The sequence below is a fragment of the Camarhynchus parvulus genome, chromosome 19 (assembly GCF_901933205.1).
Source record: "Camarhynchus parvulus chromosome 19, STF_HiC, whole genome shotgun sequence".
Classification (NCBI taxonomy): Eukaryota; Metazoa; Chordata; class Aves; order Passeriformes; family Thraupidae; genus Camarhynchus; species Camarhynchus parvulus.
Window position 1 is genome coordinate 6,591,876 of NC_044589.1, and position 19,964 is coordinate 6,611,839.

At 53.7% G+C, this 19,964-nt stretch overlaps 1 protein-coding gene across 1 annotated transcript in view; it reads right to left on the minus strand.

The window, feature by feature from the left end:
* SMG6 (SMG6 nonsense mediated mRNA decay factor) overlaps nt 1-19,964 on the minus strand; it is a 108,178-nt gene that overhangs the window by 36,240 nt on the left and 51,974 nt on the right. The window contains 3 exon segments of the mRNA XM_030962928.1: nt 9,728-9,929; nt 18,017-18,185; nt 18,667-18,783. Of these exon segments, the coding sequence (XP_030818788.1) occupies nt 9,728-9,929; nt 18,017-18,185; nt 18,667-18,783 (488 nt within the window).

Below are 19,964 nucleotides of genomic sequence, written 5' to 3' on the forward strand. Positions count from 1 at the left end.
TTTGGGATGTGACAACAGGAGGGCACTGAGGGTGACTGCTCTGTCCTGCCATGGGAGCTGGGCTCTGCAACCTCGCCCAGCCCCAGCCCAGTGCTGGCAAACGGATTTGGCATCCACAAAAACAACACAAGCCTCAGCTGGGAGCAGAAACGTGGGGAGCAGACTCCAAGCTCAATGACAGAGGTCACCTTCCGTCTCCCTTAGAGACAGAGTAGATCCCCATCTGTTATTTGGGCTGACCACTCCCTGCATTCCACCCCGTCCACTTCTTTGGCAAGCTCTGCAGGACGTGGATCTTTCTTATTCAGGATAACAATGAGGAGTTATTAATTGGGTCTTTTTTAGGGTTTCCTGAGGTCCTTCCCATAGCTGCCTTGGTGGAAACCACAGGCATCCTCGCCTTCAGATGGGATTTAAGCATTTCAGCTGGGCAGAGACAAAACAGTGCCATGAAAGAGGGTCCCTCTAAAGCTGAGCTTTGGGCGGAGGCCAACAGTCAGGTCAAGGAGTGAGTTTAGTACCAGAAAGAAGAGTCTGAGCAATGGCAGCATATCCAGCTGGCAAAGTTGAGGCAAAGATGCAACCCTTAGTCCCAGGGACCTCTCATGTGATCCAAAGCACCACAATAACACATGAGCAGCACAAAGATTGTCTCAGGCCACGCTTCATGCCCAGGAACAGCTCAGCCAGCCAGAGCAGCCTTTCCATTTCCTCAGAGCTTCTCTGGGTAGCAATAAGAGATGGCTCATTGGGAGGGGATCCAGCATTAATGGTGTTTTAATGAGGCCTTTCAATACACTTATAGACTAATCAGCAAATTCCACAAGGCCTGGGCTCCAATATGTCATTCCAAGTACACTAAAGCCGTGGCAACACCTCTGCACAGCCAGAGCTGTGCACTCCCTGGGCCTGATGTCCTGCCAAGAGGTGGCAGGGTTTGTGCTACCTGGGTGCTGGGGCAGCAGAAACAAGGCCATTTCCCACTGCAAAATCCCAAGGGAAGTGAAGGGTGGACACAGTGTGCTCCAAGGAGGTGCTGCACGTGGTCTGCCTCTCCTTTCCTAGGTCACTCCACTATCCCCAACCCCAGGAACACACGGTCAGCGAGTTTCTTGAATAGGACATTTCCCGTTTCCCAAGAACCTGTGCTGAACCCCTGGAAGCAGTTTTTAGGACAAAAGGACTAAACACAAGTTAAGTTTCCCATCTCACTACACAAACCTGGCCTGACCATGACACGAGTGAGGACGTTGGACAACGAGCGTCATCTGATCCGCACGGAAAGATCCAACCCCAGCCGTGGGACAAGGCTGATTTATCCTGTCAGTCTCTGCCTCGAGGAGCTGATGATCCCATCTCACTTCCAGAAAACACTTTAAAAGAGCCTTCAGCTGACAGCAGAGCCAAGCTGTGCAGGGCTGGCTGAGCACCCGACACGTGCTGGGGCACGTGCACAGCTCGCACCCTGATTCACTTGGAGCTCACGCTGTGGTTGAAGCGCCCTGTCCAAGATGAGCCTGGAGGAGAGGCAGAGGTGCATCCAAGGCTGGGGAGGAAGGCATGGAAACATCACAAGCCACTTGAGAAAAGTCCCCACGCAGCGTGGTAGCGCTCCTTCCCTCCCCATGCCAGGAAAGAGGCATTTCAGGGACAGGGAAGGTTGTTTCCACCAGCTGCTGGTTCTTCCCTCCCTGCTCCCCCCCTGCAGGAGACAGGGCTGCCTGGAAGGCAGCACCCTGTACTTCCCTGCAAGCTGTGCCCAGACCACAAAGCCACTCTGCCTCTCACTGACACAGGGGTGAGGAGAACACGTGCAACTGGATCTTAACACGTTGGCAGGTGGTTCCTCACCTCGCAGTGCGACTGCAGTTCCCACACACAGCCCTCAGCGCCGGGCAAAGCAGCAGGACCCCAGCTCTGCACAGAGCTTAGATCTGCTCCTCCTGGCCCCCCTGCCTGCCCAGGGCTATGGAAGGACCTGCTCACACCTGGCTGTGGCCAAGGGGCTGCAGGGCTTTGAACTGCTGCTGCCTTTCACAGCCCGATGCCATGGCCGTGTGTCAGCAGCCCCGAGCTCTCGCCATGGCCGGGCCAGAGGATGTGAAAAGCTCCTATGCCCCAGAGACTGCAGTGCACAGGATACGGCCTGGATTAAAATCTGGTCAGCAGAGGTCTTAAAATGTCAGCGTAAACAGGAGGGCAGTGCTGGCGGGGCCACAGGGAAGCCTGCTCGGGCTTATGCTGCTTAACAATAGGTTCAGTGACCTGGACAAAGAAAACCTCTCCTGATAAAGCCAGCAGATTAGACACTGACTCAAACCCTCCCGAGGTTGCAAGAGAGCAGCTCAGTAACAGGCAGAAACCTGGGATTGCTCAGTCACTTGCTTAGGAACAAACCCCATGCTATTTACCACAGTTAATGGCAAATTGTGCCTGCAGGAAGGAGCAAAGGCTGCAGGACACTGGGAGTGTCCATGGGTATAGAGGACAGTGGGACAGCACAGTGTCACCTCCTCCTGAGGAGCAACATGTGAAGCCTGGACAGTCACAAACACACCAGGAGAGCAGCTCAGGGGATCCAAACCATGCCCAAGACTGTTCTGCCTCTCACTCCATCTATTCAGCTTATAAAAAACAGGATGGGAACTGGGGGGACTTGGGACACATTTACATATCAGAGTTAGAGCAGCAACCCACAACTTCCCAACCTACAGCAAAAGTCAATTATTGGAAACTGAGACAAAGCAAATCTAGCCGGGAAATAATGTGTGTTTTTAACAGTGACTGAAACTGGGCCTGGTGACAATTTGCTGAGGATCCTGAAGGGTTCTCAGCCTTCCAGAATCAAGGGTTTGTGCTTTCTACAAGACCTGCTGTTGGAAATTTCCTTGTGGTTTCATGAGGCAGAAAAAACCAGTGGAGATGGCCACAGCTTCCCCAGCTGGCCAGCATCCGGGGCTCTCCCGGGCTGGATTCCCCATTCCCAGAACTGACACCACCCTGGGCTCCTCTTTGAAGAGGGGCTTTCTGACCTGTGCATTCTTCCCAGAAGTTCCCCGATGTTCAAAGCACCTTGCTGACAGACAGGCAGGTGTGCCTGTGACAGTGACCACCTCCCCAAAGCCGGTGTGGGGGCGGAGGGGAGGGGGTGGCCCCCCAAACACAGCCCTGGGCAAGGCACGGGGGAGGGCTCCCAGCCCAGCTGTGACATTTCCTTTCACCTATACCTGTACAGCTGTTTCCTACAGGGCTGCAGCCTCGAGTGAGATGTGTGAGGCTTCTGTAGGTGCTTGGGAACAAGATGGAACAGAAACGCTTCACACCTGGCCCCAAAATTACAGCACGCTGGCAGGTGGCCAACATAAACTGGCAGAGTACCAGTTGCAATGGACATCAATTAAGCAGCCTGTCATCCTCAGACTGCAGGCTTTGCTTTTTGTGATCTGCATCGCTCCTTAAGCCTTCAGCAGCACCAGCACTGGAGTTTTCCAGATGGGATCATTTCCCGCAGATTCCACTCGCTAGATTTATTGCAGGTTTTTTTTTTTCTTCTTCTTTTTAACCCACCCCCCCCTTCAAGAGGCTGAACTGTTATTCCACATTGCAGATTTCTCCAGTGCTGGATTCAGCGTCCTTGTGCCGTGCTAGTGCTTGTTTGCCATCGGTTCACTTCACCTTTAGCTGCAGAAACTCAGTTTTAAGAATATCCTCAGAACTCTCTTGGCTTTAAAAGTGATTAAAAACTGAGGCCAAACAATAACTGAACAGGATTCCTCTCTGGAAGATGCCCTGCACAGCCCTAGAAGACGTTGTAGCAGTCACTGGACAGGACTTGTGCCTGTTGCTACAATGCTGCATTTAAAACAGCACAACAGACACCAGCGTTGCCTCCTCTGCTACCCAGACCTGGGGACATGGACTGAGCCTGGCACTTCCCACGTGCTAAAAGCACCTGGAAAAGGCAGAGAGAGGCTCCCACGGTGCCCACACAGCCCCTGGCACTGGTAGCTCAAGGTGATGCCAAGGACAGCTGAGGAGTTCAAAGCAGGTGATGTTCCCCACACTACCTTCATGGTGGCATAAAATCCAGCCTCTCCTCCATCACCCCGTGACATCATCTTCCAACATGGCCCATAATTTAGTTTAATTGCCTTTTACAATCCAAAGGCACCACATGAAAGGGAAGGTCGAGGCTGGGATGGAGTTCAGATACTGGTCAGAAAATGTAAACACCTCTAACTCTGCCGCCTCGGGGCTGCCAGCTCCTGCCAAATCCCTGCTCCCAGCAGGGCTGCCCGTGGCGGGGATCCTTCTTCACTGCTTGTTTGGAAACCAAGGCAGGCAGGAATGGAAGAGTTTTTCAAGCATGACTCCTCATTGGACTCTCCTCCTTGGGGCTCCCATCTCTGCTCACAGTTTCCCTTTTCCTCTCTGGACCAAACTCCAAGCTGGAAGCTCTCGCTCTCATGGGCTGAGAGCATTTGCCTGCCAGCTGGAGGGAGATGCTCCAAGGCTATGGAATGGGAATATGGAAAGGATGCTGAGAAAACAAGTTACATTTGCTCACTGGGGTTTTCACTCTGCTTACAAAGAGTTTGTGTTCTCAGAGCCCTGGTCTTGCTACCTTTTCTCTGATGCCTTGCAAAAAGTCCTCCCAAAATCACTACAGTGTGGCCACTCCAAGGTGGATTTAATCCTTGGCATTCCAGGAGTCATTAGGTCTCAGAAAAGACAAAAAGCCTGGTGTTTAGAGGCATGACAGAGCCCAGTCACTCCAACAGCTACTCCTCCTGGGCTTTTAAACCTGGGGCTCCCTTTCCAAGAAGCATCAGACATGACTACACGCTGCCAAGAGATCTCTGAGAGTCTTAGGAAGACTGAAATACCATAAATAAGTGAAGTGAATAACAAGACAGGACTAATTTTAGCCCAAGCCTAAATAATAATTAGCTCCTAAACAGCTACTGCCCAATCTTGAGCATGTTGGGGCAGCTAGAGAGAGGGTCACATTTGAACTATCCATCTGGGCTGGACAGTGCAGGGGAAGGAGATTTGGGATTTCTAAGGAGAATAGAGCTTGAGATTTAGGCTATCTGCACTGACAGGTGAGTGAAACAAGGAACAGCACCAAGTGTAGGAAGCTCACTGGCCACCCCAGAGCAGGAGGAGCCATGCAATACTCAGCTTGTAGGTCTGGCAGTAAAATATTGCTAATTAATTTTCAGAGCCTCGCGTTTTAGGGCTTTCATTTGCCTGGTGAGGTGAGACAGGGTTGAGGCCAGTTGAGTGGTGAGTATCTGAGATAGTCCACTCCACACATGAGCATGCACATGAGGGAAAGGAAAAAAAGTGCCTTTCTGTTTGAGAGGAGGGAACCACGGTGACTGGCCCTATAAGCACATGTATTAATCATGCACCGTCTGGTTTTAATCCACACACTGCTGATCCTGCGTCTCACTGTATTGTTATCAGGGGAAGGAGTATTTCTCCTCAATCTTATTCACCAGCCAAAAGCCTGAAAATGCAAAAAACACATTTGTGAAGTGCCTTCCCAAGGACCCTGGGCCCCGGACCTGGTGAGCTGGGGCTGCTGCCTTTTTATTGGCGTTTAAAAACCTTTTATTAACGTGTGTCAGGGCTGGGGGAGGAGAGACAGGCTCAGGTTTCAGGACCCCCCATGCAGAGAGGTTTATTGTGGGAAGGGACATTAACACTTTCTCCTCCACATCTGCCCATGGCTGGGGCATGTGGCAGAGGGTATGCTGGAGGCAAAGGCCTGGGGGATGCACACGCTGAGCCCATGAAGAGCTTGCAGGGATGTGGGCAATCCCTGCCTGCAGAGAGGAGAACTTCCCTGCTCTGCTCCACATCAGGGATATGTGCAGCCCTCTTCCAGCTTTGCCACGAGCTCCGTGGGGTCACTGCAGAGCAGGATGCTCTCGAGACAACAGCATCCAGTGAGAGCTGAGGAATCCAGGATGTGCCCCAGGTTCCCAGGGCTGCACCCACGCACCATCACCAGGACCCAAGTGTTTTCCATTACCAGCACCATGACTCCACAGTTGCCACCTTCCCCCTTCCCGACCTTAACTCAGCCATGCTGCTCCCTGCTCCTGCCTGGGCTGCAAGGCTGGGTGAGGGAGGTCCTGGCAGTGTCTCCTTGGGCTGCAGAGGCTGCAGACACAGCTGACAGCTCAGGCACCAGGCTGCATAGTTTGCTGCTGACTGGTACGGTCGGTGGTGTTCCATCACACAAGCTGCAGTGGAGATGTGCCCAACACACACACCCAGGAAAACAACTCTGAGTTCTGCTCACCCCAGAGCCAGCTTTTGTTGGTTACAGCTCCAATGACAGTGCAAGAGACGATGGGAAGCTCTAAGTGTCCCACTGGCTCCAGCAGGAATTCGAACGCGCGGCTCCATGGCAGCGAACGGAGGCAGAACGTTTTCACTCAAAATAAGAGCCAGGCCAAATGCTCAAAAACTTACTGAGGAACTCTGGCTGAATTCTGCACTCCATCTGCTAAATGGGACGTGGAGAACAAAAAGGAGTGGGAAGCACAGTGTTTGTCCTATGCAGCTTACAAAACAATCACCCTCTTGGTAGAGTAAAAGAGCCCAACACCATTTTAAGCCCAATTCCTTCTGGTCCTGCCTTTCAACAGATTCTTTTCCTCTGAAATGTTACAAATTAATTAAGAAGCTGGAGGGTAAAAAAATGGCCAAAGGATTTGGAGCATCAGCAAGCAAGGTGAGATATCCTTGTAGTAAAAGCCAACTGCCTCTTCCTAGTCTGTTCCACAAATGCAAGTGGTAGAAAAGGGACCCAGAGTCACTCTGGCACACCAGAACCCACAAGACATTCACATTGTGCCATATAAAGAGCAGTACATTCTCATTGCCTCTCCAGCAAAGAATCTGGGCTGAAAACTGGGCCAAGACTGAGAACACAACAGAAAGAAATTTGGTGCAAAAAATAACTCCTGCTAAAAAGCAATGAAAAATCAGTATGGGAAAAAAATCAGTGCCAGAGAGAGTTGCTCTGCTGCCATTGCCTGCTGGAGGCTCAGGGACACAGATCCCAAAATGCCACCATGCTCAGCACAGACCTTCCACTGCAAACAGCCCAGAGATGCATCCCCCACGCTCAGGACGCTTTGGGTTGGAATGGATCTTAAAGACCATCCAGTTCCAAACCTTTGCCATGGACAGGGACACCTTCTACTAATTGGAGCAGGTTGCTCCAAGCCCTGTCCAACCTGGCCTTGAACTGATGAACTGCCAAGGAGCTGGATTCACCTGGGCTCTGCATGGGAGGGCAAGGAGCAGATGGTGGAGTGGAGATGGCACACAAGTTGAAGTTGGGTTGGGGGATTCTTTGCTAGAAAGTGCCTTTTTGTATCTTGCTCACAGTCACTCCCATGTGGGTTTGTGCCTCTCCGTCCTGGCTGGCTCTGCAGTGCCTTCTGCAGCACCCCACTCCTGCAGAGCCCAACAATTCCTTCATTAATGCTGCAGAGGGATAACATTTGTGGAACAGGGCAGTCACTTGACTGTATTGACGCAGCTGCCACTGCAGTCTCTTTCTAGAGCATTTCCAAATGGCAGAAAATGGGCTAAGTTCATCCAAAGAGGTCACTTTGCCTCCTATTCCAAGGTGTTTACCTCAGCCCAAGCTGTACCTGAGAGAGTCACCCTGCTTGCTTTTAAAATCTCCACGGCTGGAGAGCTCCTGAACACTCACTGAGGAGGCTGCTCTCAAGTGCTGAACTACCCAAAGGTACGAAACCTTTCCTGAAGTTTCTTAATTTATTTTGCTACAATTTCTGCCTGTTCCTTCCTGTGCTTTTCAGCACGGAGCTGGAGGACACCTTGTTCTCCTCTCTGCCTCTTCCCCAAATTTCCTTTAGACTAAAAAGCCTCAGGTCACCCAGGCCCTTCTTGGAAATCAGGCTTTTGAGCTGTCTTTGCTAACTCACTGTCCTCCCCTTCATCCTCTCAGGTGTCCTCTGCACAGTGAACATGCACACCTGCTGTCTCACCTGTCTGACCATTAATAAAAGCACAGGTCAGAAAGAAATAAAGGGCTACAGGCACAGCCAGGCCTGGCTGTTTCCCTCAGGGATCAGTGCTGCTTTTGCAGCAGAACTGAGATAACACCACGGATGATATTCCAGAGTTCCTGGGTGGCTGGTGCTGAGCTGTGAGAGCACCAACTCCCACCTGTGGAGTTGTGCAGTTTCTTTACAGAGCACCAGAGCCAAAGGGAGCTGGGACAGGGAGAACTCAGCTCGGTAACTCAGGTGTAGCTACAGGACAAAGACACAAAGATGAGTGTAAGTGCCTGGCAGGGCAGGTAGATGGCACTCCAAATAAACTGGTGTGTGGTTAGAGGAGGTAGAGTTCAGGGAATACTGACCCCCTCCCACAGGTTACAGGGTATCAGAGTTGCTCAGCCACCTCACCTGCCTGCTGGGGGCTCTGGTTTGTGGCTGCTGGGAAAAGAATCTCTGTACAGGGACACTTGGATGTGGCCTGAGGCCACCACACACACTGGGCAAACCTTAGGGCAGCAGTGGCAACTGCACGCTTCTTATTTTAGCCCTGTCATATAGAGCCTTGAAAATTCATGTTTCCACAGACACTTCCTGGACTAAGCTGCTTCCCCAAACTGAGAGGGCTCCTGGTTTTACTGGAAGCCTGTGCTCCCGTGCTGCAGGCAGTGCTGTGAGCACAGGTTGGGGCAGACAGAGAAGTGAAACAGAAATCTGCACCTTCGGGTCCCTCTGTGAGAAAGGTCCTGAATTTCTCACTGTCATTTCAGGACAATGTCATGAAGAAGAAGTGGCACAGGGAAAGGCACCTTGCCATTGTCACCCGCAGGCTCTCCACAGAAACCTGCTCTGCATCCCCACTTCTCCTCCTGGAGCATCAACCCCTCAGGGAGGGGACACTGCAGCTTCCCAGATGAGCCACGTTTTTGGAGCTGCAGCTCTGCCTCCGAGCAGGAAACTGTTGAGAGCCACTCTCATCCTGTCGTGCCTCCAAGGGCGTGCAAAACAAATGCCATTGTGCCTCCTCCATCCCCCACCAGGCTCACACACATTCTCCAAGTGCAGCCCCCAGATCCCTCCTGGCCAGGTGGTGGCAGAGAGCAGACCCAAAACCCCACATCAACAAGGGAACTGATTTCATTATTCTAAAAACAAACAGCCAAAGGAAAGTTCAGCCTAGAATGGGCTCCTAGAGCAAAGAAAGGAAAATAGAGAGCGGGCAGTGGGGAATGCTTCATATTCCTAAAAGCCTTTTGTACGTTAACACATGGTGTCTGCTTCTCTCTAGTCACCTATTTATCACTCTCCTCTTTAGAGAAGGAAAAAAGTCCTGGCTGCCTTCCTAAGGCAGAGTTTTGTGGCCGGGGGGAGGGGGAGGGTGCTTTAAGCATGATGCAAACCATTTGGAGTGCACCGAGAGCTCTGCCAACACAAGCTGCACTATTTAAACAAGTGAGGAAATGATCGTATATACAACATGCCAGTGAGCACACACACACCAGAGGAAGTCGAGAGGGGTTTTCATGACACAGAGCTGGATGTCAGCGGCTGAAAGGTCGATATTTTCCCTTAACACCCTTCTCAATGACTTAATCGTGTTCCGTTTGCACAGAAAACTTCCCAAGAATAAAAGTCTGGAGGAATCGAGGGGGGATGTTTGGCCTACTGCTGACCTTGTCCGAGGTCCTCTCCACGTAGCAGGGCTCCTGGGGGGCGACCAGCAGGGGAACGAAGCCCGAGAGCAGCCGATCCTCTTCCAGGCTAAGCAGGGCAAGGTCGTCATCTGGGTCCTTGTACAAGGGCACCTCCGACTGATTCACTGTGGTCAGTATGTTACAGAAGTCAGCCAGCGTCGCCCACACATCTACTGAGACCCTGGGAGAACGAGGAGAGACGTGAGCAATTCAGGGCTGGAATGCGTTGGGAGTTGCCTGCAATGCTGCAGCGAATACCAGAGAGGTGAGGCGAGGCGAGCCCGGCACCGCTGCTGCTGCTGCTGCCCTGCCCCGCGGGACGGCCCCGCCGCAGCTGCGCTGGCACCGACCCTGCCAGGGACTGGGGACCATCCCCCTGCACGGGGACAGCTCCCGGGATGTCCCCTTGCCGCTGCTCTGCCCACCTCTGCCCGCGCGGAGCGGCTGCCCTGTGCCCCGCTCCAGATGATGTTACTCAATTTCAAAGCCTGCTGGAAGGACAGAGTGAACACCCGCGCTTGCTGTCGGGGCTGAAGGGGCTCTTGGAGGGCTCCAATCCACCCTGGGGGGCTCCAGCCCAGCCTGGAGCATCCTTTCCTTCACACAGCTCTTATCTGTCTGCAGCCACAGAGATTTCACAGCTAAACCCAGCCATGGGGGGTTAAAGCCGTGTTTTGTTTCTGGCCGTGGGTTTCAACTCTCACAAGTGACCTGCAAAGCTGCCTCTGCCATGTCTCATGTTCCCAGAGTGGCAGTGATGTCCAGGGTGCAAATATCCATCACACATCACAACCCAGGGAAGGCCCAGCACTCCAGAGAGTGTGGAGAAAGCAGGGAAACAAGCAACAAGCATGGGGGCACTACAGCTGACCAGGCTGCCTCGCACTGCATTTCCCCCTCCTGTTTCTACAAACACTCAGATTGGGTTTTTTTAAGATGTAAACTGGGATTTAAGTAGGAAATAGGGGAAACTGGGGCTGATGGGCTTCTGGTGGGCTGCTCCTCCAGCCCACACCTCTGGAGAAAAGCAGAGGGAATCCAGCATCCCCGGGGGGGCAGCAGGGACCGGTGCGGGCCGAGGCAGCCCAGGGCTGGAGGGAGGCCCCCTGCTCTTTGAACTGCTCCAGGTGGACAGAGTCTGCACTGGGTTATTTACGGGAATCAATGTACCAGGAAAGCACACTGAAATGAAACATCTTGTTTTCAAGAGCGTCCTGGGAGCCAGGCAGAATGAGGAGCCATTAATCAAAGCCCGGCACGTAATCAGCACACGTGTAAGGCAGAGTCGCCCATGTCCCTGAGCCAGCCCTAGCCCACGTCCTGCAAAGGAGGAGAGGTCCTTCAAAACCCTCTGCTCACAGACACCAGGAGCTGGGTTCATTCACAAAGCTCCATCGCTTGGCTCAGCCAGGTCTGGCTGTCAGAAATGTTTAAATATGGAAAAAAATAAACAGTTGCAACACGTTTTTCGGAGGGATCTGTCCGAGGCCCTTTGTGATGTAATGGGAAACGCTGCGTTTGTGCTACCAGCTGGAAAATAAACAGAGCTGCGAGGGTTAAAAGGAACTGAACTTTCCACGACCCCTATCTGCAAAAGAAGAAAATAATAAGAGGAATGATCCACTGCCCCACAGCCCTGATAGTTTATCCTCCGGCCCAGGCTGCAGAGACAAGCACCGGATGTGATAGGGCTGCTCTGGGCCACCTCCAAGGCGAGCTCTGCCCATGGGAGATGCACAGGGCTTGGGAGGCTCAGCCTCCCCCAGTGCCCTGCTGGCAACTGGGCTTGGCTGCCTGAGGCCAGTCACATAGCACTGGTGGGGCCCCAGGGCCACGAGGGCTCGCTGGGATGAAGGAGGTGCAGAGGCATCAGCAGGGAGAGCAATAGGAAAAGTGCCCAAAACTGCCAGGGAATGAGAGCACTGGGGTGTTGGGGACAGGCAGAGATGCAGGGGACATTTCCAGGGGGCTGGGACAGCCAGGTGTATGGGGCTGTGCTGGAGGAGAGGGGAAAGGAACACATTGTAGAGAGCTCGCCCATATTCCCAAACAACAGAGCTGCAGGCAGGGGATGATGATGACAGTGAGGGTGAGAGGGAGGCAGAGGGCAGTGGCAGGATGCTGGGCTGGACTGGGATTCACTGCACGGCCAGGGTGGTAGTGGCAGGAGCATCGGCACAGGTAAAGTACAGGAAGCACCTCCCTCCACAGGGCTTGGCATCCAAAGTCAGAAAAATGCCACAGGAGCAGTCACTGGGCTGGCACTGCTAATGCCCTTGCAGGCACCCAGCCCAGCAGCTCCCTTTCCTCTCCCCCTCAGCAGCACAGCCAGGCAGGGCACCCCTCACCACCCCTGAGTGTGAGAGCAGCCCCTGCCACTTCAACCTTCACCTACAGTTTGACAGTGCCTTGCCACATCTCCCATTTGCCCTGAATGTGACAGATTCCCACCCTGGGCTCACTTCAGTCAAACCTCAGACTGTGCTGGCTCCCTGGGTAGCCAGCTCTCGCTGCCCTGCTACCCCAGCAGCACCCTGCAGAGCATTCAGAAAGCCAAGAAAGAAGTAGTGTTGGCATTTTTCCCTGGTTTTCTCCTGTGATGGCAGAGGCAGCACTGCAGAGATCAATTCTGACCATTTTCTGCCACCCCCTCCTCCTCTGCAGCTCATCTCCCATCACTGCCACCACCACCATCATTCACCAGCTGCCACTGCTGGCAAAGCCAGCGAGGACAAACGGCTCCCACTGACACCAACAGCCCTGGGAATCTCCTGCTGGGACATGCACTTGCCCTGGAAGGTCACACAACACTTGTGAGCCCTGTCAGCCTCTTTCTCCCCACTGCCTCTGCCCAGCACCACTTCATGGCCACCCCCAAGCATTTCTGGGTTATGTCACCCCCACGGTGCAGCAGTGCTGGAGCCTCTGTGCAGAGCCCAGGCAGCTCCAGGTGCCTGGAAGCTCTGTGCATGCACAGTGCCACGGCTTCACCGTCCCTGTGCGGAGGGAGGCCCCGATTACTGACACTGAGCCCAGGCACGCAGCTCCCAGGTACGGGGACGAGGCTCCCAGAGCTTTTAACCGAGGAAGCGAGAAGGGGGTGAGCGCGAGGTCTTTCCTCGGAACCGGGGTTCATTCCCTTCCCCACAGACACATTTACATTTGCTTATTCCACTAGGACGGGGAAAAAAAAATAAGAGTTAATTTCTTTTTTATTGCCTCAGGATTCCAGGTTTAATGTAGCTGTCAGTGTGAGCGCAGCCCAGCTGCAACGCCGACGGACACGGCCCGGCCAGGCAGCGGCGAGAGTGCGCGGCGAGCTGGACCGCAGCCCTGGAGCTGAGCACCGCCCTGGAGAGGCTGGGGAGGGCCCCTGGCAGAGATGATGCCCAGATGGGCATCACCACAAGGCAAAAAGCACACAGCAAAGCATGGAGAGAGCAGAGGATGCCAGGGTGAGCCTGATGCTCACCGAATCCCCGCCATCCTCACCGGGGGCGCGCGCTGCCTGGTGATTAATATCAAGCACAATGACCCCACGTTACAAGCCTGCGGGGGCCTGTGGAGGTGGCCATTTCCTGTGTAATACCAGCTTGTTTAAACACTAACATCCAAACTGCACAGCTGCAGCACAAACCCGGGAAGCGCGGCGCAGAAGAAGCCCTGCATTGTGTTCCCAGCGCTGCCGTGCAGATGGCAAACGCCTCGGGCTGCTGCTCCCGGGGCTGGGCACTGCCGGCTCCCAGTGCCCACAGGATGAGCTGCTCTGCATCCTCCTCCTCCTCCTCCTGCCTTTCCTCTCTCCTGGACCACGGGAAGCTGAACTACAAGCAGCTCCTTTGCAAGGAGCAAAAAGGGTTGGCCATGGGGGTTTTTCCCAAATGCCTTCAGCAGCCCTGGTCTGGGCTCAGACAGAGTAGGATGAGGTGGTCACAGCCCTTGTGCATCAGTGATTTCCCCCACTCTGCCCTGCACATGGTCCCTCTGGCCAGCCAGGCATCCACAAAGCCATTCCTCCCCCAGGAATCCACCTTTTGAGCTCCTTTACCCAGGAGAGGTGCAGTCTCCTCCCAGCCAGCCCCTGCTTTGCCACAGCCCCCTTCTCCACAGAGACTTTTGGCTTCTCCTTTGGTTGACTTTATCTCCAATCTCAGCCTGGTTTACACTACTGAGACACCTCCGAACCCTGGCTTTGATATCTCGATAGGGAAACTCTGGTGGCCAGAGTTACTGAGGATGGGATCTGCAGAAGGGATTTTCCATTTAGTCTCCAGCAAACTCCAGCAATGTCTTGGCACCTCTGTGCAAGACTCTGTCCATCCCTCCCAGTGGGAGCTGCCATCTCAGTGACACTTCTCCACAAGAGCGAAGTGATGAGAGCGATCTGGCACATCTCTCTGGGAAGGTAAGCTCTAGAATGTGCTCACAGCTTTTGGATTTAATTTAATACTTGGTTTAAATTAACCATTTTTAAATGCTTGCAGACAGTCTCCACAAACTGAGAGGCCCTTGGCCCCGTGTGGAAGGAGCATGGATTTGCCAGGGTCAGCCCTGCAGCAGTTTGTGTGTCTAGTCAGTGGCTTCCCCATCAGTCCTTGTGCTTCATTTAGCAGTGGATTAATTGTGGCAACAGAACAGAGCAAGGAGCAGCTCTGCCCAGCCCTCTTCACCTTCTTCCCAGCCACACGTCCCAAAACGGGATGGAGTCACTTACACAGCAGCCTCCTTGGAGATCCACCTTCTGACCCATCTGCTGTCAATATCTCTGCCTTAGGGGAGCCACCCTGCTCCCTTTTTCCCAGAATCCCTGCTTTTACACTCCAATCTCTGCAATTCACTCCTGGGGACATTTGGTCTGAAAGACACTTCTCCACCTGCAGAGAACTTGACACAAGGTTTGCCATGAAACATGAAGACAGAAATTAATTTTAAGATACAGGAGTGACAGCTGCTTGCTGCTAGGAGACCTGGCAACACCTGGTTCAGAGACACAATTCCTGAGGCACTGAAGCAGAGATGTCCAAGGTTAAGTTTAGCTCCTATTCTGGAAAGACATGAGGAAAGAGTCATGGAAAGCTCGCTGAGCACCTCTTCCAAAATAGGAAGGACACCTTTCACCTCCCAAATTCACACAGAGAGGTAGTTAGGAAGTCCAACAACTGAAAATCTGTTCCAGAGCATCCCCTGAGCCATGACGACCATGCAGTGTGGCCAGGAGATGCAGGAGTGCACTAGACCAAGAAGAAGGGTGGATTTGGGGAAAGATGCAGCTTCTCGCTTGGGTTGAATTCAAGACTGCTGAGCCCCCAGGTAGGAAGAGGCTGCCTGCCAGGAAGCAGGGTTCATTCCCAAGCTCCCACCAACAAAAAGGACCCTGAAGACACAGCCTCCTGAGCCTCTCATCCCACTCCACAGAGCCCACTCCTGCATGGCTCACATCCATCTGCTGGCTTTCGGCAGCGCTCACCCCTCACACCTTTCCCTCCGCCTCTGTCCAAGGGGGAAAGCAGAGAGCTGAGGAATTTGGTGTGGGGTTGGTTTTGCTTTTTTTTTTTTTTTTTTTATTGTAAGGACTCAAATCCAGCAGTGTGATAAATGCATCCGAGCTACAATTAGGAAGATATATAGCATCAGAACGCGAAGGTCTGGGCAGCGTGGTGAAACGCGGGCTCTCCAGAGCCCCAGCTATGTTTCCCATTATGTAACCCTGGTCATGGGCAGACAGCCAGACTCCAAATGAAAAAGAGACTCTGGCTTGGCACCGTTTCTATTTTCCTATCCTCATTCGGGGTCAGCGCAGTGTCATACAGCTGCAGAGAAAGCTCCGGGGATTAAACCTGGGAAAGACTCCAAGACCAGGACCCGGGTTCAAGTACCAGCTGAAAGCAATAAACCAACTGCCACAGCTGGGCTGAGTTTAGACGTTCTCAAAGTCCCCCAGCTCTCTCCCATATGAAGAAGGAGCGATTGCAAACATGGCAAGAGAGGCCTTGGGATGCACAGCCCCAGCCCAAAGCTCTGGCTGAGCCCTGCCAAGCTGCCCTGCTGGCCACGAGCCCAGCCCAGCATTCTGGCCCTGGATGAGCTGTACTTTGATGCGAGCTCTGGGCTCTGAGTGGGCTTCCAGGTGGGTATGAGGCCTGTTTTTTCCAGAAGCTTTAGCACGTTCATGGCATCTCTGCAGGGCGCTGCTGTGCTTCAGGGGATTTCTACATCCTTTCTCTGTGCCCATGCCATCACAAGAGGCAAGGAAAGTGGTTTAAGAGTATCCTACCAGCTTCTCTGTTGGCAGTGGTGGATCTCACAGCATGTCCCAGTGGCAGGAGCATGTGTGACATGGCCCAGGCCCCTCACTCAGCTCTAACTTGGCATCTGCACTTGCTCCTCATGTGCTCTCCCTGCTCCTGAGCTCACCCTGCCCATAAACCTTGGCTTACTCCACCACGCCTGCTGCTCTGACCCATGTTTTACTTCTAAACTTCTTTGAAGCTGTTCCTATCTAAACCCTTGGACTCGGTGGCTCTACCTGGTTCCTGAAGAGCCCCAGGGCAGCCAGCAGGCTTGTGTCAATAAAGAACTGAAACACTAACCCAGTGCTCTCCTTTTCTTTTCCTATCCCCAGGGCAAATGTTGCAAATTCCAGGTCATGCCCAAGAGCAGAGCTGTTTCCCTGCTGTTCATCACTACCTACATCTCCATGGAAGCTCAACCATTGCTGTCCCAGAGTCCTGGACCACCAACACCCATCCATACAAGAGGTCTGGGCTGGAAGAGCAGCATGGCTAAGGCAGATTCTCCATGAGAGCCAAAGAGCACCAGAGTGGAGGAACTGGGAGCCAACATGGGGGACAGGATGGGCATGGTGGGACAAAAGGGACACCCTCCATGGAGAGGCCAAGCAAGACAAGAGATACTCATTCCTCCATTGAACACATCAGGATCTTGTGGAGTAGAGCCCCGTGTCTACGCCCACCACTCCTGCAAGAGCCTTGGGGTGGGCTTCCACCACCACCACCACCAGCAGCACCTTCTTCCACCCCAAGGAGCAAACAGGAGCCTGCACCTGCTCCATCACCCCGGGGGGACATGGACACAGCCCTGTGCCCCACAGGAGAGGGAACAGCTGGTCCCAGGGCAGGCGCCGCGCGCTGGCTGAGTGAAGCCAATCAGAAATTCCATCTTGAGGCTGCCCCTGGCCAAGGGCTCGGCGCTCCCTGCGAGGGGAAGGGGGGATTGGTGCAGCCAGGCTCACGTGATGGATCCCAGTTTGAGTTCCTGCCCAAAGATGGGCAGCAGTTCACATGAGCAGGCAGCGGTCCCACACCGAGCAGCCGACAAACAGAAAACAGACTCCATCTCCACAAAATGAGGCCCAGAACTTCCTGTGTGAGATTTCCATTTCCTCAGCCAAATGAAAAAGAACTGGAGTAAGAGGCAATAAACCAGGAGAGCAGGACTGGACCTGACGCACGGAGAGGGGACCCATTAATGGTTAAGCCACTTTGCTGGATTACTCTTAATGCTCCTTCCCATCACCCAGGGTTCTGGCTCCTTTGGATTAACAGTAAGACGTGATTTCAGGCTCTGGATCCGGAGCACCGGAGGCAGATGGAAAATCCTGCGGGAAAGCAGCTACGGAGCATGCTCAGACGCCGTTTGCATACTCCATACTTGGCCCCTTCGCTCAATTTTCTGTCCAAAAATATGCAAATTGCCTAGTCCGCATTATGGACTAATGGGCTGAGATCGGCCAGTTTAGAAAATTAACCCTTTTGTGCGTCGTAGGGTAGGGACAAGCGGTTTCTGAAGGAGAGGGGAGGTGAATTTTGGAGCTCCAGGAACAGGCAAGCTGCTCCAGGCTAGCCCAGCCCAAGCAAGGTTGGCCTGACTCAGTCAAAAAAAAGGCAAGAAAATGCTTATGCTGGAAATGGAGTTCCCTCTGGTCCAGAGGAGGGCCCTGCCCATCCAGCTGAACACTTAAAGGAAGGTGATCCCAACAAAACCAGATGCACATCCTAAGCAGAAAGTCAAAATCCACCTCATAAGCCATCTTCTAACACATGGAAACACAGGGCAGCCACCAGGCACCCTCCAGCCCCACTCACACATCAATGGAGACGTCACTGTGTCACCAAGGGTGACAAATTCCCAACATTCCCTGGGCAGTGGGTCTTGCCTGGGTGCCACAGCCAGCAGTAAAGCATGAGCAAGGGGGAAGGGTGGCACGAGGAGCTCAGGGAGGGAGCAGAAACCAGAGGGTGCACGTACTGTTTGGGGAGCTCAAGAGCCGTTGGAGGAGGGTTCCAGGTGTCCGGGTGGCCAAGCATCCAGTCCGACCAGACCTTCACACTGGGGAGCAGCTCCTTCAGGTCCTGGGGCAAGGCAGAGACCTTGATGTCGTCCTCCTCATCCTCCTGCTCCATCTCTTGTGGCTGAACTGCAAATAGAAGATGTGAGGGCTGAGGCAGCTCACCACAGCCAGGCTCAGGCAGGGACTGGGAAAGTATGACACAGATCCCAACATCCCAGCCTGGGACGCACAAGGGAACAGCCACAACCCACAGCAAGCACAAAGACAGATCTGTTCTCCCTCCATGGACTGCCCTGGAGGGCAAGCCAGGGTGTTTGTGATCCCTTTTATTGAGGGCAGCAGGGTGCCACAGCACCAATCACAGAGATAGGATTCCCAGGTCCCAGTTTTGGGAAGTTTCCCAGTTGCTGGCAGAAAGCATGGCCTCAGTCTACCCCTTTCTTCCAAACATTTCTGTCTGCACACACCAGGGGCTTTCCTGCAGCTGATCTAGCTAAAACCTGGGCACAGCTTGGGATGCTGGGGGACAATCCCAAGACCCCAAGAGACAGGAAGGGATGTAAAAACTTCGTGGGCCCCTGCAAGGACCCTGCTGCTAAGCCCTTACCTGGCACACATTCCCTCAGCAGGCTGGTGCACCTCCTCACCAGGAGGGCAAACATGGAGAGCCCCAGGGCTGTGGCCTGTTCCTGGATGACGGAGCGGCAATCCTCAGAGATGCACTCTAGGAGACACAGAGGGTTTGGGTCACATCTGGTTTCACCTGCACAGCCTCCCTTTCTGCATCCCACGAGGGGCAGGGGTGAGCAATTCCCTATTTTACACCTGTCCCAGACATAATTGCTCCACTTAGGAAGGAAAAAGGTGGTGAGTGGCTGCTCTGGAGTGGGAAGAGGCTGCAGCCCCCCTGCCCACACCATGCCCAACCCCATGGCATGTGCTGAGCCAGCCAGGACCACGCTGGCACGCAGGGCTCCCAGCACAGAAGCTGCTGCTGGGGGCTGATGCCTTCTCCTGAGGAGGAGGGGATGTTTAAGTGTTAAAAGGGTAATTAGCTGCATGTTTGATCTCTGTCCCTGCTGGAGTTTTAACCTCAGCAGCTGAGGAGGGGGCTCCTCCCATTAGTTTCACAGTCAGACAACAGCTTGTCAAGAGGGTTTAATTGGAACTGTTACTCAAGGAGATGCCACACGACCACAGCTCTTCCAAAGAGAGCTGGCTCAGAGTGAGAGCAAATCCCCCCAGCCAGAAACCACTTCTGAGGCTGCTGAGAGCAGTGGGGAGCTGGCTCGAGGGAACTGCCTGGAGCCAGCCTGGGTTAGGCTGGGGAGGCCAGCAGTGCCTGGGACATGCCAGCCTGCCCCAGAGCTCTCACAAGGGCTTTAAGCCTTAAGGGAAGCCTCTGCCCTCCCAACTCCCACTGTTCCCCATCCACATCCTCCCAGGATGTGGGGGAGTGGCTGGCTGGGGAGAACCCACACATTTACTGGGTTCCTACCCATCAGTGCTGTTTGCTCTGTGCTCCTCCCTGGCTTACTGCAGCATCAGAGCTTCCACCTGAGAACAGCTGCCCCAAGCCAGGCAGAGGATTTCTACAAACTCACAGCTACTGACTCTGAATGGGCGAGTGAAGCCCCAGGGCTGAGTAAAGAAGGGAGAACTCCCAGAGCCCCCCAGCTCCCAGGCACCTCTGCTGGAGACATCAGCACCAGCCACATGTCAGCAGGGGGGTGTTGGGAGCTCAACTGCCCAGATGTGGCAGAGCAGGGATTTTGAGCAAACAGCAAGAGGATTAGAGCAGGACACTGAGACCAGGTTAAATCTGGGGCTAGCAAAACACCTGAGGTGCACAGAATAAATAGTGGGGTTTTAAGGACAGATCATTTCAGAGGAGTGGGGTGGGAG